The 18,004-nt window shown below is 43.2% G+C and overlaps 1 protein-coding gene and 1 pseudogene across 1 annotated transcript; one reads left to right on the top strand and one right to left on the bottom strand.

Annotated features, from left to right (window-relative positions):
• Positions 1–169: 169 nt before the first annotated feature.
• Positions 170–10,412, top strand: ZSWIM3 (zinc finger SWIM-type containing 3). Its single transcript, XM_043985751.1, has 2 exons — positions 170–590; positions 7,929–10,412. The coding sequence occupies exons 1-2, from the start codon at positions 436–438 to the stop codon at positions 9,928–9,930; spliced, it is 2,157 nt and encodes a 718-aa protein (XP_043841686.1). The 5' UTR covers positions 170–435; the 3' UTR covers positions 9,931–10,412.
• Positions 10,413–16,697: 6,285 nt separating this feature from the next.
• On the bottom strand, positions 16,698–17,655 carry LOC122738966 (annotated as a pseudogene).
• Positions 17,656–18,004: the final 349 nt, after the last annotated feature.

The raw sequence follows: 18,004 nt of genomic DNA, 5'->3' as shown, positions 1-18,004 counted from the left end.
GGACCGCTTGGAGGCGGGACTCAGATTTTCATTGGCGGTTTCTCCTGTCCATTTCCAGTCATGATGTTCATTCTTCTTTTTGCAACTGGCTCAGGGAGAAGTCCGTCTGAGAATCTAACTTATGATTCGGTCTCCTCACGAGAGGGCGGTGCTTAGGACCTGGATAATAAGTACCGAGGGTCGTCTTCTCCCTCCCCTATTCCTCTCCAACAGCCAGGTTTCCATAGGTCTCTAATACTCATTTGAGCCCTAGGTTGGAGGGGCACCACCCTAATGCCAAGTTCTGGGCCACAAGTACCCTCAGCGTGCCATATATGAGTCCCTCTACCCCACTCATAGCATCTATGTGACCTCTGACCCCTCCAGTGACCTCTGACCCCTCTGGTAGGGCCCCCTCCCTAGGGCTCCATTTGCTCATTGGAGTGGAGGGTAGCAATGGAGGTGGGCAACCACTTCCAGACCTTTGAGGACTTCAGGGAGTGCTTCAATGCCTACAAGAGGGAGAACAAATGCACCTTCGGGCTGAGGAACTGCATCTCCGTCCGCTTCCACAACCTCAACCATGGCACCTCCATCCGCGAGGACATCACGTAAGAGGGCCCGCCCTGCCTCCCCTGGGCCCCGGTGCAGAGGGTGGGAATGTCAGGGAAAGGGAGCCGCCAAAGCTCCCTCCCCCACTGGCCATGGCGCCAGCCCGACGCCTGCCATATGCCCCCACCAATCGGGCACCTTGCACTTCCTCTAGGCCACCTTCATTTTACAGAAGAGGCCAGAGATGAAGGTCATACGGCCTGTTGAGACGTAGAGGTGGGATAGCCCCCTTAAGCTTTTTGATTGTAGATGCAGTGTTATCTCCCTTATACCAAACTGCTCTCTGATGCTCCATAACCTGCTGTGGCTCCCCATGGCCTACGAAATGAAATCCACAGGCACTCCAACGTACTGTGTACTATCTTAGTTCATTCTACTCCCAGGTATCCTAGACTAGAAAGAAGCAGCGTGATATGGTGTATAGAATGCTGGAAGATACTGATTAGGTGCCTAGGACAGGGCAGTTAACTTCTCCCAACCTCAGTTTCCCTATCTGTAAATAGAGGATGTCTGTCACCTATCTAGGGTTGTTGAGAAGATCAAATGAAATATAGTGTATTTAAAAGGGTTCAGAAACAATATATATACATATATGTGTGTGTGTGTGTATACATATATACACATATACATATATATGTATGAATTATTTTTATAGCTGAATTGGGCCACTGACTGGTTACTGATCATGTAGGTGGTGCTGTGGAGTCAGGAAACCCTGAGTTCAAATGTGTTATCAGACTTCTAGCAGTGTCACCTCTGGAAAGTCATTTAACCCGGACTTCAGTTCCCTCAACTGCAAAGTGGAGATTACAATAGCACCTACTTCCCAGGGTTTTCATCCATAAGATAGAGATAATAACATTTCTACTACCTATGTCATCAGGCTATTGTGAGGAAATTACCTTGTAAAGTAGCATAGAAATATGACTCATTTTCCTTACATCTTCAGGAGCATGGAACTATTTATGACTCATTTCTGCATACATGATTTCATTCAATCCCTACAATGTTATGATATATAGGGCAGAGATTATTGTCCCCATTTTTTCCTAGGCAAGAAACTAAGGCTGAGAAAAGCCCATTGACGTGCCAAAATGAGTGGTGAGACAAGAAAGAAAATCCACGCCTTCTGTGTTCTAGTTCGGTATTCTTTAAATTAGTCATATGTTAGGAAAAATAGGAAGCAATATACAAGGTAAATTAGCAAGGAGAAAAACCGCTGGTTAATGCAAGGTAATAAGTATGGCAAATACAGAGTCTAATGGGAGAACCTCTGGTCTAAGGATTCCTACTTAGCCTTTTCAAGCAGGCAGACTCCTACCATTATTACCCATTGATATAAAGAAAAGTAAACTCCTTAGCACTTTAAAAATAATTTGGGGGGCAGCTAGGTGGTGCAGTGGATAAAGCACTGGCCGTGGATTCAGGAGGACCTGAGTTCAAATTTGACCTCTGGGATTTGACACTAGCTGTGTGATCCTGGGCTAGTCACTTAACCCTCATTGCCCCGCAAAAAATAATAATTTGGATTTTATTCTTCACATTTGAAAGCTAAAAATCCATATGCAAAACAATCCTATTCCTGAAAGTGATGTTTGGCTACATTCATTTAATGTAGTTTTCTATTGAAACTACTGCTGCTGTTTTGCAACTTTTTGAGACTGGCAACTTGATTGGAGTGATGAAAATTTCAAATTCAGATCTAGTTTCTCATTCAGCTTGTTTCATTATTTAGACACCAGTGCAACAAATGCAGAAAATCCTCTTATACAAACTTACGTTGATTTCAAAAACATCAGATACTTCACAGCTTGATCAGTCTGGCTAGTTGGAAAAAACATAGCCAGAAATTGCTTGGGTACTTTTGTGCAAAAGTTAATTTTAAATAATTATTTTTGGGGCAGCTAGGTGGCACAGTGGATAGAGCACCGGCCCTGGAGTCAGGAGTACCTGAGTTCAAATCCGGCCTAAGACACATAACACTTACTAGCCGTGTGATCCTGGGCAAATCACTTAACCCCAATTGCCTCACAAAACAAAAACAAAAACAAACAAACAAAACAAAGAATTATTTTTTCTTTTTGGCCATAAATAATCAGTGACATAAATCTGTGAAGGCAAAACTCACTGTTTGCCCTGCACATTTTGTTGGGACTAAATCCATATCTAAGTAACAGTGCTTGGATATATTTGGGTTCCTTGCAGCCAGTTACTCTAGTTACTAGTTATTTGCAGCCAGTTACTTCTATTCAGTCAAGCACCTCTCCTCAGTTTTATAGATGAGTAACCTCAATCCAGTTGAGACAATATTCATATAAGGATACTGAGAAGAAATAACAAATTAATCTTGTCACCTAAGGATCTGATGAGTGGTAAAAGAGATAAGCTAGTCATGAGGCCTCTATTTTAAGTTAACCATGAATTAGAAAGGTTCTAGGTTAGGACTGTGGTATTTAGGATTATAGGAACCCTGCCCCCCACCTCCTCCATTTTCCCAAGCTAGTAAGTAACAGAATTGGGATTCAAGACCAGTGCCTGACCATATTGTTTTCTCCATTATATCACACTATTCAGTGGGAATGGAAAAGAGGTAAATCTGGTGAGGGGGGAGGAAGTTATAGAAGAATCTTTAGAATGTGATGATAGGTTCACCATAGGAGGTGAAAGGAGGAAAAGGAATTGAATGTTGTTGAATATTAGACTTGGATGGAACCATCATATATAGAATGCTAGAGCTCGAAGGGACTTTAATCTATCCCAACACCATCATTTTGGGAAGAGAACTGAGGTCCAAAGAGGGGAAGAGACTTAAGACTTCTTATACATTAAAAAAAAATTTACTAGGCAGTATCTGTCTTGTCTAACAAGGTCACGTGGTTTAATAGCAAGCAGTTCCAAGGTTTTTAGTCTAAGTTGGGGAGAATGGTGTGTCATTGACAAAAAGGGACCTTGGAAAGAGCCTTCTTGCTGCAAGCTTGATCAGTAATTTTGAGCATTGCTTCCCAGCTTTACCAAAACAATGTAGGCTTTTTTATAACCTCATCAACTATGTAGCTGTCCATACACTGTACCTGTAGGAGATGTAGGCATCTTTCAATTCTTGCTCCCTCCACCCTAGTGTTGGCAACCTACATACATCCTGTTTTTCTTAATTTTGTTTACAGAGTAGCATGATCAGCTAGGCTCACCCTGCCTTGCTGAGTGTCTGCAAATGGGAAGGCCCTCATTGGAAGCAACTGAGAGTTTGTGCCATAATAATACTCCCTAGGAGGAGGGGTGTGGCTAGTTCCACCTACCAATTAGTCTTTGATTCATAGAGTTACAGGGTATCTCAGTTCTTCTTGTTTAACCTGTGCCTAAACAGGAATCCTCTCTACCCCATCCCTGATAAGTGATCATTGGAACTGAAGGCTTCAAATGAGGAAGGGATTGACTACTTGCTAAGATACCCCATCCTATCATTTGATAGCTCAGGTGGTTAGGAAGGTTTTTCTTACAATAAACTCAAACAGATCTGTGACCTCATTGATGTAGATATTCCCTCCCATAATGTTGATTGCAACTCATCCATGCCTATTTATTATATGTAACTCTTGTTTTTGTTCTCTCAGGACTTCACCGCAGGGGTCCATCTAATATGGTCCATTGTTTAATCTTTGCCATTGCTATATGAGTAGTCTATCTTCTTTTTTAATTTTATGTTGCTTTTACAACACTCTTGACTCTGCTTTTCCTTTTAATCCCATATCTATGATGTGCTGCATCTTACCTATCCTTACCAGGAGCCTTTCTGTTGCCTTCTGGGTGATCCTCATTTTCCATTCTTCAGAGATGGTAGAGTTCAATGACTGGAAACCATACAGCAATATTAGAAGAATATTGGAGTTAAAAAGATAGGCCTTTGTTTTAGGGGTCACTAGAAGAACTTTCCAGTTTCCCAAAAGTAATCTAGCTTACTCTTCTGTTTTTGAATCTGAGCCCAACTCAAGATCCATTTATGGTATCTATCCAAGATATAGGATCATAGATTTAGAGCTGTCAAGGATGTTAGAGGCCTTTCTTCAAGCCCAACCCCTTCATTTTACAGATGAATAAATTGAGGGACTAAGATGTTAAATGCCTTACCCAGGCCACACACCTTGTAAATGTCTGAGATAGGATTTTGTTTTCCAGTTACATGTAAGGATAATTTTCAACATTTGTTTTCATAGGATTTTTAGTTCCAAATTTTTCTCCCCATGATGGAAAGCAACCTGATATAAGTTATATGTGGACAATCACGTTAAACATATTTCTGCATTTAGTCATATTGTGAAAGAAGAATCAGAGCACAAGGGGAAAACCTCAAAAAAGAAGGGAATAAAAACAGCCCAAAAATAGAAACAGTATGGTTCAATCTACATTCAGAATCCACAATTCTTTTTTCTGGATGTTGAGAACATTTTCTAGCATGAATTCTTTGAAATTGTTTTGGATCATTGAACTACTGAGAAGAGCCAAGTCTGTCACTGTTGATTATCACACAATGTTCTCCTGGTTCTGCTCCTCTCAGTCAGCATGAGATAGGATTTGAACCCAGATCTTTCTGACTCTAAGTTAGGTGCTATATCCATCATGGATTGTGTTTCAGTTATGCCCCCAAAGAGTAGTACAAGTCCTTTGGGCAGCTCTAAGCCCAAGTGTGCAAAGTCATTGATGTCACTGAGGAAATAAAGGTGTTAAACTTCTTGCCAGAATGTCTCCACTCACTGTCAGTCAGCCCTTAAGTTTGGTGTTAATGAATCAATGATTTGTTAAATCCACAAAAAGGAGGAAAATATTTATTGGGGGGGGGCAGCTAGGTTGCGCAGTGGAAAAAGCACCAACTCTATATTCAGGAGCACCTGAGTTCAAATTTGGCCTCAGACACTTGACACTTACTGTGTGACCCTGGCGAGTCTTATTGCCTTGCAAAAAAAATATTTATGGGACTGTAGATTTCATGTGTTATAAGATTTTGTTTGTTTTTATCAAGATGTTAGCATAAAGAGTCATAGAATTCTGTTGTTTGCTCTTCATTCTCAAAGAGGACCACATCATCAGGGTGATGTCATGACTTGCAGTGAATTGGATTTAAGTGAGGGAGGGCTGTGTAAAGTCATCAACCTCACTCTCTCTTCCAGAGCCATCTGGGTCCAATGGCACGATATACAGCAGGATGACTGGAGGAGATGGCCCCAGATGTTTGAGGCAGTCGGGGTTAAGTGACTTGCCCAGGGTCACACAGCTAATAAGTGTCTGAGGTGAGATTTGAACTCAGGTCCTCCAAACTTCAGGGCCAGTGCTCTATCTACTGTGCCACCTAGCTGCCCCCACAGAATTCTAGGGAACTACTAGCGAGAAAAAATTTTCTGCATGTTACCAATTTTATTTTGTATTGCATTTTATGGGTTACTGTGTTAGGAAAAGTGCTTATTATTAAAATTGATGTTTTGTTATAAAGATTTGTATGCAGAAAAGTATACGTTCAGCAATCTCTAGTGAAAGATTATAAATTTTTTAAATAAAAAAAGAAAGATTACAATTTTTGGTAGAACCCAACCCCCATTTCCCAGAGGTTCAGCGTTATCAACATTTAAGTTTTGACTTTTGTACCGTTTTCTTCGAAAGTTGTGGATTGACTATATTTCAGGTTAGTTTGAGTCTAGCATAAGTGAAGAGATATAGATATAGTAAGGGAAGGCTGAAAATGTTAAGGTTATTATATAGTAGAAGGCCTTGAATACCAAGTTAAGGAGTTTAAACTTAGTCCTCTTTAGGAAGAAAAACACATGAAAAGTTAAAGAATAAAACAGTAATGCAAGCTATTACAAGGCAGCGTATGATTAAGTTATAACAAGTGCCCTTAATTTACAAAAGGAAGAGACTGTTTGGGAAGGACCTTTGTTTACAGGGCATGTGGTACTTTAAATAACTAGATAGGTAAGCTCTAGAAAGTGGGGGAGAGGGTTTCTAGAATGAAGACTGGGACTCCAGGTAGCTATTCCTTCTTATAAAATCCTTTTCCAGGGGGCAGCTAGGTGGCGCAGTGGATAAAGCACTGGCCCTGGATTCAGGAGGACCTGAGTTCAAATTTGACCTCAGACACTTGACATTTACTAGCTGTGTGACCCTGGGCAAGTCACTTAACCCTCATTGCCCTGCAAAAAAAAAAAATCCTTTTCCATATTTGGAAAGAGAAGGTGGTGACTCCAGAGGGAAAAGAGTGAGAGAAATAGGCAAGTAATGAGTAGCATTGATCATGGTACCCTACCTGATGCATGTTCCTTGATTCCATGTTCCCTTGCTTTGGGACCTGAAATCAAATCTTCAGTAGCTACATATTGGCAATGAATAAAAGGATCCCATAGAAAGTAGGAAGCTTATAATGGTTACATTCTACACAATGTCAAGAGAACTAGAGGTGGGTCCTCACTGGGCTGGGTAGACTCTGTGGAAAATTTATGGGAGGATATGGAAAAGGAGGCATATATAGCATGAAAAGGCATGGATGGGCTGGGATCTGTACTATCAAAAGGAGTAATTAAGATCCACTTAAATTTACAGATGAAGAAGCTTAAGGTCTAAATGGTGAAATGACTTATCCACAGTCACAGAGCTAATCAGCATCAGAGTTGTGCCTCAAAACTGGTTTGGCCTCTTTGGAAAGACTGAAAAGGAGATGAATCAGAAATTGAACGTACTCAGCCTGGTTTTAGAAGACAGAACTGGAACCAATGGGTGGGAGCTACAAGGAGGGAGATTTTTGCTTCATAGAAAAGAAAACTTTCCTCTCAATTAAAGCTGTCTGAAAGTAGAATCATCTGCCTCAGAAGGAAGGAAGTTCCTTGTTACTAGCGGTCTATGAGCTCTATATCTTTTTGGTGGTGATGATGCAAAAGAGGGCAGGAGGTGACCTAGAGGACTTCTGAAGTCTTTCCTGCCCTAAGTTTCTACCATTGTTTCTGTGATAGTACACTGTGTTGTGCTCGTGATAAGAGCACTGGGCTTTACTTCTCTGTTCAGGGCAGTGAAGCGGGGGAGCTTAGACTGGCTTATCTCTTAGGTCACTGCTGTACCCTAAACTGTACATTAGGACCATTTGTTCACACTTTGCTGCAGTGGCACCGATCCTGCACTTGAGCTGCTTGACCCTCTCTCTTTGCTTTCATGTTGCTTCTTGGTGCTTCTTTGGTTTTTGATTTTTTGATTATCTTCCTGGGTTCCCTAGGGTGCTGCACACTGGGTTCTTAGAGATAAGGAAATCTAACCCCGAATCGCAGCTTCTTAATTGTTGTTGTCTCCTCTCTCTTCCTCAGGTATATGCAGGTAAAATTTGTTTGTACCCGGGCCCAATCATACAGAAAGCAGAAGCTGGAACCCAACATGTGTCCAGCATACTTAGTCCTGAAGTATGATGAGGAATTGGACAGACTATTTATCAGTGAGCTGAACACCCAACACATCCATGTTGAAACCAAAACTGCTGCTGTCCCACCAGCTGGCTCTTCTCCTGGACAGAGAGCCTCAGAACTGTGTAGGAACTCCCAGGTCGATACCTCTGACAAATTTCAGTCAAAACTGTGGCAGATGGAACCCAAGCATGGGAAGACCACCTCTAAGGACACTGAGACAGCAAAGAAATCCTTAGCTGAGCCCTCCTCTTTCCCCACCGAGAACCCTGTTCTTCCCGAACTGAGGCAAAAGGGCATCACCCCTTTGGACCTGGCACATGTGGCAGAAGTGATGAAGAATTTCCTAAAGGCAGACATGGGCTCCATGGCCTCTCTGAGTGTGGGCAGCAACCAAAACCTTGACCGATTCAGCTTCCAGAGCAGCAAGATGCAGGACCTTTTTGTTCGCTTCCCAGAGAACCTTTTGCTACACCGAGTTGAGAACAGCCATGGTCATGTGCTTTATGCCTTCCTGGTGGAAAGCAAGGAGCGGGAGGGACGGGTGGTGCACTTTGCGGTGCTCAGGGAAGAGACAGCCTCCTCTGTCGCCAAGATGCTGAGTGTCTTCACTGAGTTCAATTCTGACTGGTCCAAGGTCAGGGTCATCTTTGTAGAGCCATCCTTCCAGCACCGAGATGTGGTGCAGGAGCTGTTCCCCTTAGCGCGTGTGCTTCTCTCCATCTACCACACAACCCGCCTCCTGGAGAAGAAGCTGCAGAGGAGCCGGGCCAGTCAGTCCTTCAAGCACCTGATGAAGGAGGCCTTGCGGGAAGCAGTGTTTGTCGCCTCAGGCCCTGGCCTACAGAAACTCTCCAGGATGGCAGAGACCCTCCTGGACAAGGACCTCTATGACTACCTGCAGACCCACTGGTTCTCTTGTGAACTGCTTTGGTATATGCATGCTCGCAAGGGTCTTCATGCCTGTAGTACCTACATGGACAGCCTTGACCTGGTTACAAGCCAAGTTTCTAGTCTCTTCAGAGAGCAGCAGTCCCTGGTGGGCTGCATTTTGCGCTTTGTGGATTATGTTGACTTTTTCAACACCAAACGACCGAAGAACCCGCCCCAGCCTCTCCCTAGTGCGGGGAAGGCTAAGCCGAAGGGTTATATTCCTTTGAGACCCAAAGGAGCCACAGATAGTTATGTACCGATCCTGTCCAAGACACCCAAGCTTCCTAATGAAACCACCCCCCAGTGTCCTCAGCAGCAGCCACAGTCAGAGCCACAGATGCAGCAGGCCGTTTGGGGTGACATGCTAGAGGCCTTGCACAAGAATGGCTCTGAGCTTGCCTACCAGCTCTGCCATCGTGAGTGGGAGGTGGTGCAGAACTCCACTCAGCTGGTGGAAGCGGCTGGCTGTGCAGCAGAGGTGCAGTTGCTGGAAGACTCCCATCAGGTTAGCAAGGATGGGTGCACTTGCAGCTGTTCCTTCCAGCAGCAATATCACTTACCATGCCGCCATGTCCTTGCCATGCTCCACACCAACAAGGAGCCCATCGGGGAGGCCATGGTGTGTAGGCGGTGGCAGAGGCGCTACCAGCACCTCCTTGGGCCCCACGGGGAGCTTCGGGACCCTGTCAAAGACTTGAACATCAACCAGGCATGGGAGGAGGGTAGAGGGGACGTGATCCAAAGCCTCAGCAGGGAGCTGGCCAACCTGCTGATGCAGAGTGAAGGGGCGGAGCTGGAGGAACGCTGTTCTACTTTGGGAAAGATTGTGGACATATGGGCTGAGCCTTGTGAGCTGACAGAGATTGATCCGCAACAGGGAGGCTACAGCGATGTAGGGCATCTCCCTTTCCTCTGGGTGAAGCAGGAGGAAGCTGAGAGGCTTCCCCCTTTGGCAACCACAATACTCCTAGACTGAGGCGCCCAATAAAAAGCCAAAGACCTCTTTAGAAAGCAGAACAGGAGTGGGACTAGTACACACCAAAGCCTCTCCTTTCTTATTTTGTTTTGTCCATCTCGTCTCATACCAGGCAGGGCTAATGATGAATTGAGGGATGAGATCACGCTTTTGTCTTCAGTCGGTCAGTACCACTGGTATGTCTGTGCCCTTAGACCTGTGACTAGAAGTTGGGCTGGCCCTTGGGATTAGGAAAGGGCCTAAATGCCCTATTCCTTTTCTTGGCATCCTTCTTGTCCCAAAGGTTCAGTGTATTAAAAAAAGTTGTGTTCATGTTGAGGGATCTCTTACATAGGTCAATTTCTACCCACTCTGAGGCTGGGACTTCCCTTCTCCAGAATAGACTAGTCAGGACCTAGCAAGGGAGCTACTCAGGAAAGAAGGGAGAAAAGGTAGTTTCTGGATGTTGCTGCTATACACAGAGATTCTGTCACTATACCCGTTTTCTCTGCAATGTTAATAAAAGTTGTTTGTTTGTTTGTTTGTTTAAATAACCTGTTCATTTTGCTTTATGGATAGCTCTGTGTCTCTCTCTTGGATAAAAACAAGGAGAAACTTTAGTATTAAATTTAAAAGAATCTACCTCCTAGTCGCCAACTGTTACTCATTAGAACTAATCAGGCCTGAAATATAAATAGCAAGTCACTCATACTATAGCACTTGACATGTTGAGGCATGTTAAGGGCTAAAATTCTAGCTAGTCTGTCTAAAATATCTAATGAGTGGTCGCTAATAAATTATAAGCTTTAGTAAGAGTTAGGCTTTTAAGCATTTATTAAGGAGAATAAGAATTTGGTAAAGAGAGAGAAAGGCCTACATTCATCTATCTATTAAAGGGAGAGCACGTTTCTAGCTCCCTTCTCCGCCAGAGTCCCCAGGAAAGAGCGTCAGACAGAGTGCTACTCTCTTCCTTCTTCCTCCCATTAGCCCACGTCAGAAATGACGCCAAAGAAAAGACTCCTGGTCTTGCCCTCAAAGACCTTCACTTCATGGGGGGAACTCTTCTACAGTAAGTCTCCAGCAGGTGGCGTCATTCCAATCGTTACAGGCAAAAGGCATGTTGCTCCCTTATTATTTTTTGGTGAGGCAGTTGGGGTTAAGTGTCTTGCCCAGGGTTACACAGCTAGTAAATGTTAAGTGTCTGAGGCAGGATTTGAACTGAGGTCCTCCTGAATCCAGGGCCAGTGCTCTAACCACTGTACCACCTAGCTTCCCCAGTGTAGCTCCTTTTTTTTATGAATTAGGATATCATTGGATCTTAGAGCAGAAAGAATTTTAGAGATGGAGGCCAATTTGAAGAATCATTTGTTGTAGTAGAAAAGACCTGGGTTCTTATCTTAACTGACACTTAATAGTGGAGTGACTATGGGAAAATTATTTAACCTTTCTGAGCCTCAGGCTCCTTAGCTATTATCATGGAATAATAATACTTAGGGAGAGACAGTGGAGTTGAATAATCTTGGACTTGGATCCAGGAAGACCTGGGGTCAAATCCAGCCTCTGACAATTCTTGAGCATGTGCAATTCACCTCACTTCTCAGGTAACTGAGAACCCAAGTAACTCTCTATAATATGCTGATGGGGGGAGTGAGTTCTTACACCAAAAAACCACAGCTCTATGACAAACCTCATAGGCTCATTGACAGGTAGTTCTTGAAAACCTTCAAGTGCTAAAGTATGAATTATTCACATGACTTGAAGTCTAGAGAGGGAAAGTGGCTCATAGGTATTCATTCCTATCACAAGGCACACAGAGGCGATGGATTCAGACAATTTTTTTAAGGTCTTAATTAATTAGGGAGGCATTGATTTATGAGATAGGATGTACTGTGTGTAGTGATCTCTTTGAAGTGTCTGATTCTCAGCCATCTTTGGAAGAGGATCTAGAACAGCTTTTGACTGTGAGTTCAGTTTAACCCTTATGGTCCTGATCACTTTATTCTTCAACCATAGGGATCTCAGAATTATGAGATCCTGACATCCTGGGAATCAGTGAGGTCTAGAACCTACTTCATACTTTGTCATAAATGGCCCTAAAGGTGGGAGCCTACCAACACCAACCTAGCTGGTTCCAGCAAAAACTCTGTTCTCTTTCCTCTTAGACCCATACTATAGAGTTAACACCTGTTTAAGCAAATGTACTCTTTCCCTCGTCTTACCTTGTATTTTCATGACTTTATCTTTGCCCCACCGCTCCATAGCATCTTCTGCCCTTTTCTTTCTCCTGGAAATCTTGTATTTATTAACAAACTTTCCTTAATTCTAGTACCCTTCACTTTGGGCTTTCAGAATTCTGGATCTCGTCATGGGTTGCCCTCTGCAGCAGCTGGAAGCACTGGAGCTGGAGGAGGAGGAGGCATGTTCATTCCTCAATGCTGCTTACAGATCATTCCTTTGCCATCATCACTCAGCAGTCTTTTCTTGGAGATTAATTCAATCTGTGGTTATCACCCAGCTCCTTGTTGCAGCCATCTGCTAACCTACAGGTCATGCGCCCTGCTTTCTCAAGTTCAGTAGCTGCCTTTTATAGTCTTTCTTTTTACTGCAACCTCTGCTCTCATATTTTAAAAATTTTAAATGTACATGAATGCCCTCTTTCATACCAAGTTATTAACCCTCCTTCTGATCTCACCATCAACCCTAATTGTCCCACCTTCATTGTCCAGAATTTTAAACTTCCTCTGCATGACTGTAATCTATCTATCCTTCCATCTCTCCTTGTGCCTCACCTTTCCTAAACCTAGTCTTCATCCTCATCACAACCTCGTGTTAGTCACTTCCTTAAAAACCTTGATTTTAGAGTTGATCATATGCTATCCGTTGCCTATTAGTCTTTTTCCCACTTGACTGGGAATACAGGTATACAAGTAAACATATACAAAATCATACAAAGCATTTTTAAGAGGGAGTGGGGGAATGGGGCAATAGTAGAAGACATTGAGAAAGTAAGAGACCAGAAAATACCAGTCATACTCAGCCAAACCCAAAACCTGTGTCATCTCCACCATTTTCTTTCTCACTTCCTATATAAGCACTACCTTAGCTGGAGAAATTCATGCAACTGCCAACTATAGTCACTAAAAGTTATCTAATTACTGGGCTCACATTCTCTGTGGGTGTTTATGCATATATGTATATATATATATATGTGTGTGTGTGTGTGTGTGTGTGTGTGTGTGTGTGTATTTCTCCTAATTGAGAAATAAGAGGAAAGAAAAACAAAAGCTTAGTTATATATGATCAAGCAAAACAAATTTCTGCATTGGCCATGTCCAAAAAAAATATATGTCTCTACCTTCTGAGTTCTTTACCTCTATGTGGAGGTGGGTAGCAAGTGTCACTCTTCTGGAATTATGACTGGTTATTGCACTGATCAGAGTTCTTAATTCTTTCAGAATTGTTTGTCTTTGCCATATTGTTGCCATAAATTGCTGTGGTTCTGTTCACTTCATTCTAAATCAGTTCATACAAAGTTTTCCCAGATTGCTCAGAAACTACTCCCATAATAATTTCTTATAGCACCATAGCATTCTATGATATCTATATACTATAACTTGTTTTCCCTATTTATGGGCACCCCCCTCAGATTTCTGTTTGTTACCTCAAAAAGTGCTATTTTTTTACATCTTGAGTTTGTTTTGCTTAGAAATAATCCCTCCTAATTCTTCCTTCTCTCCTTTCCTGCCTGTTTCCCTATTGAATGAAATGTTTTCTATGCCCAACTATGTGTGCATACATATTCTTCCCTCTGACCAGTTCAGATGAGAAATCCTTGCCTTCTCCAACTTCTTATCCTTCCCTCAGCCAAGGACCTTGCCTCCTTTACTGGGAAAATAGGTTATTGCTCTCTCCTCTCCCCAACTCCAGGCCTCAAAAAACCCTGTTCATTCTATAATTCCATCTTTGTTCTAGTCTCCTCCAGTGGCCATGTATGCCCTGAGGGGGACTTAATCCACTTTGCTCCAGAATTCCCACACTGGGGACTGTTATTGGTGAGTCAGTGAGTACAAAATCACATAGTGAGCTTCACTAGAAGCTTCAAACAAGGTCCATTTGTCATCAGTTTTGTGTATACTCAACCCCTCCACCACAATCAAGGCTTGCTTTAGGATTTGAAATCAAATCAATACTATGATCTCTTCTGGAAAGAGTGTGTCAATTGTCTAATGGATTAAGTCAATATCCTTGATTCCTCTGACCCAAACTCCCCTATGTATTGTCTTCCCCGTCAGAATGTAAGTTAAAGGAGGCCAGGCACTATCCCAATTTTATATTCATTTTCTCAGCACTTAACCACAGTTAAGCACATAAGTACTTAATGTTCATCCTGGGTCTAAAGAGGTGGGTTTTCCCTACTACTTGTGATCTTGATTCTACCTCATTGCCGTCCCAAAAGCTTTCCTTTTTTGATTATTCTCTCTTTTTCTTGTCTTTAGTCTCTCCTTATCCACTTGGTTTTTTCACCCCCCTACAACCATGGCAAGGTTCTCCACCTCCCCCCATCCTTAAACCTCTACTTAATCCTTCTTTCTTAATCCTTTGAACTACTTTAAATATGGAGGTCCCAATTATTGCAAATAAAGAATCCTCATAAGTGGTCACATGCATTCGAATTCATACCATTTGAAGTGAAGGTTATATAGAATGTTACCCAGTTCCCCGCCCCCAATAGAAATTGTCAAATTCCTGTCTTTACCATGTGGATGCTGGTCAGGTCCTCACAATCTGGCTTCTGGCCCCTGCATCTGAAACCGCTTGCTCCATAGTTAGTGATCTCTTTCTTTTGCCTCTTGCAATCAGCCTTTAGTTAAATCATAAAACAAATGAACTCAGTATTGATCATGTGGAGGGAAAAGGACGGGTGAACAAAATGATTCTATAATGAACCAAAACAATATTCCACACAGAAGACTTTGGAATGGAATGTTCTATGGCGCCTGTTTTGGGATAAGGCATAAACAGCCTTAAGAAAGTAGTTACATTTTCTTGGACTAGTCAAAACATTCAAGGCATCATTTGAACATATCAGTTTGGGAGTGGGGAGCAGTGGGAGGGGAGAGAGGTGGGACAAGATGTCAAAAGTCACACAGAACTTGGAAGTCTTACTTCTGTCTGTGGGGAGCCTGCAGCAGATAACATCCTGGAAAGTAGTTGAGCAGTAGATCAAGGCCAAAGGTTTCTCAAGGGATAAATAGGTTTCCCACAAGTTGTAATGACACAATTCCAGCCAGCCCCATCACCTGAGAGATCATTAGAAGCCATGGATGGGAACAGACATGGGCAGTTGGAGGGCTTTCATCCATGCTGGATTCTGAGCCAAAAGCTGTTCCTTCACAGGATAGATGCCTTCCAGGCCAAAAGAGAACCAGGGACTGAGGATCGAGACTTCTGTTAAGGGCTAAAATTCTAGCTAAACTGTCTAAAATATCTAATGAGTGGTCGCCAATAAATTATAAGCTTTAGCAAGAGTTAGACTTTTAAGCATTTATTAAGGAGAATAAGAATTTGGTAAAGAGAGAAAGGCCTAGATTTCTATCTATTAAAGGGAGAGCACATTTTTAGCTCCCTTCTCCGCCAGCGTCCCCAGGAAAAAGAGGGAGACTCAGCGCCAGTCTCTTCCTTCCTCCTCCCACTAGCTCGTGTCACTTCCTGACTCCTGGTCTTGCCCTCAAAGACCTTCCCTTCATGGGCAGAACTCTTCTACAGTAAGTATCCAGCAGGTGGCGTTATTCCAATCGTTACAGTCCCCCCTGTTGTTCCTCAAGAAACAAAATGTTTCCTTGACGGAACACTACAAAGACTTTTGCTTCTCCGTAAGTCAAGGACCGGGCACCTCTGAGGGCAGAGGCTAAGATCAGAGCTGCTGTTACACTCAAACTGAGCTTGTCAGTCTTCCTTCCAGAGTACACTGGGCCGCCCCTTTCCTCTCCCAGCCAGGGTTCTTAGCTTCTTACACACTGAGTGAGGTTGGTGTATTCCATTTTTTCTACCCCAGAGGTCAAGGCCATGTTTTCCTTCTGAGATGTGGGGGTAACAAATTTAGCACCTGCTTTCAAAGTGATTTGGTGGATGGGGATAGGATGTAGGAAAGGATGGAAGCTCACAGGCCACTCTCAATTCCTATTCTTGATTTTGGTGGTTTCCAGGGATCACTGGGGGCATTTACAACAGTTGATAGCATAAAACATACCTCCCATGAGAGAGAATATCAGGAGGGAGGCCCCTCTCTCCTCTTCCTCCCGGCAGTCTTTGCCTAGTATTTACAAAAGGATGAATGCCTCTTTTCAGGCAACATGGAGTGCCAAGAATAATGAAGAAAAATTATGGGAAGACCTGAGTTTCAGTCCTATTTCTGACACTGGCTAAATAATATATTGTCTCTCTGATTCTGTTTACTCATCTTTAAAATGGGGACAATACTTGCACAAGCTTCCTCATGGGGCAGTTGTGATTGGTTTTGTAAACCATACATATGGTTTGTAAACCATAATTGGGTGCTATGATTAGAGGAATAATTGACTTCATGAACCTGTTGTTTAGCTTTAATATTAATTTATTGCAAACCCAGCCTCCCTAGATGCCATACCAGACACTCCAATTCCTGACCTGAGGATTCCACCCCCAAAGACCACATGCTTTCACCATGATGCCCTCTCTTGCCTCTGAAGGGTTCTTTCTTGCCCTCCAACTCCCTTATCATCCAAGGTTTCAGACCAGGTAGAGAAGATTCATAATTCCATGTTGTCTTTCTCACTTTCTTGGGGGCTCAGCTCCTCATGGGCCCTCTTCACCTCTAGATCTCTACCCACATGTAGGCAAAGGAGCCACCCAGCACCATCATGTTGATCACCCACCAGAGGAAGCTTTTCATCTCCTCAAAGTAGAGAATATCCAGGACTATCTGGGCACAGGCTTTGCTCATGCCTGACATGTTGTGTGTTAGAGGTCCTGATCCATCATGTAGTCAATGGCAAAGCCAAAGAGGCCACCTGGGGCACCATGATCCAGAAGTGGACACCACCCAGCTTGTTGAAGGTCACTATGGTCTGCAGATCCCCAGCAGCATCAGGGGCAAAAAGAGGATACGGGTGTTGACATTATCATAGAACATCAAGCATCAGATGCTTCTGTCCACTGTCAGCAGTGCAATCTTGGTATATGGGCAGTTAGGGAGATGCAAAAGTTGACTAGTAGTACCTATAATAGTATGCTGAGCCATAACAGGTGTTGTGGTATCTTCTTCCTCCTTGCCCACATTGAGCCAGAAGTCAATGATGATACCACAGGCAATCGGGGTATACAAGGAGGTGGTATGCTTGAGTGGCAGGTAGAAAAGCAAGACATTGAAGGCAGTGGGTAAGCTAATGGCCTACATTGCAGAAAGCTACCCCGAGATACTTGAGACAAAGTTTGCTGAAGGTGATCATGACAATGAAGACCACGGACATGGGCAAGATCCTCCAGGAAAACTTCATGTGCATCTGCACAGACGGGAAGTCTGAAGTGCCGGCCATGGGTGAGAATCTTGCAGAGGAGGACAGTCACCGGGCAATGGTGGAAAGTGACAAAGATCAAATAGTCCAGGTGAAATTGGAGACTGTTCATCAGGTATTTATTCAGGAAGACCATGGACATGAAAGTGAACCAGTAAAGGGATACCACCAGGGCAATCTGCATTGACCTTAATAATGATTATTTCTATTTTGATTATCCCTATGCTGGTGGCTTTAAGGACCCTCCAAGCACCATCATCATGATCCAGGATCCCTTTAGGGGGTTCTGTTCATAGAAAAGATGGTAAGTATGAATGTCATTTATGCAGCCTAGAAAGGTGGTCCCAGGGACCAATCCTTGGAAGATTTGGGTGAAGAAAGGGGCTGGTGAGAAAGCACAGTTTTATAGCCCTCTGGGCATGGTTCCAAATTGCTCTCCAGAATGGTTGGATCAGTTCACAACTCACCAACAGTACATTATTGTCCCAATTAAGAAATAGAATACGAGAGCAAGAAGGAAGCTTACAATAGAACATTAAACA

This window comes from Dromiciops gliroides, chromosome 2, assembly GCF_019393635.1.
Source record: "Dromiciops gliroides isolate mDroGli1 chromosome 2, mDroGli1.pri, whole genome shotgun sequence".
Lineage (NCBI taxonomy): Eukaryota > Metazoa > Chordata > Mammalia > Microbiotheria > Microbiotheriidae > Dromiciops > Dromiciops gliroides.
This window is presented reverse-complemented; position numbering and strand designations above follow the sequence as displayed.

Excerpts from the sequence above, each read along its gene's own strand:
- ZSWIM3 (XM_043985751.1), top strand. The coding sequence starts at position 436 with ATGGAGGTGGGCAACCACTTCCAGACCTTTGAGGACTTCAGGGAGTGC. Across the intron at positions 591-7,928 it reads TCCATCCGCGAGGACATCAC|GTATATGCAGGTAAAATTTG; the intron begins GTAAGAGGGCCC and ends TCTCTTCCTCAG.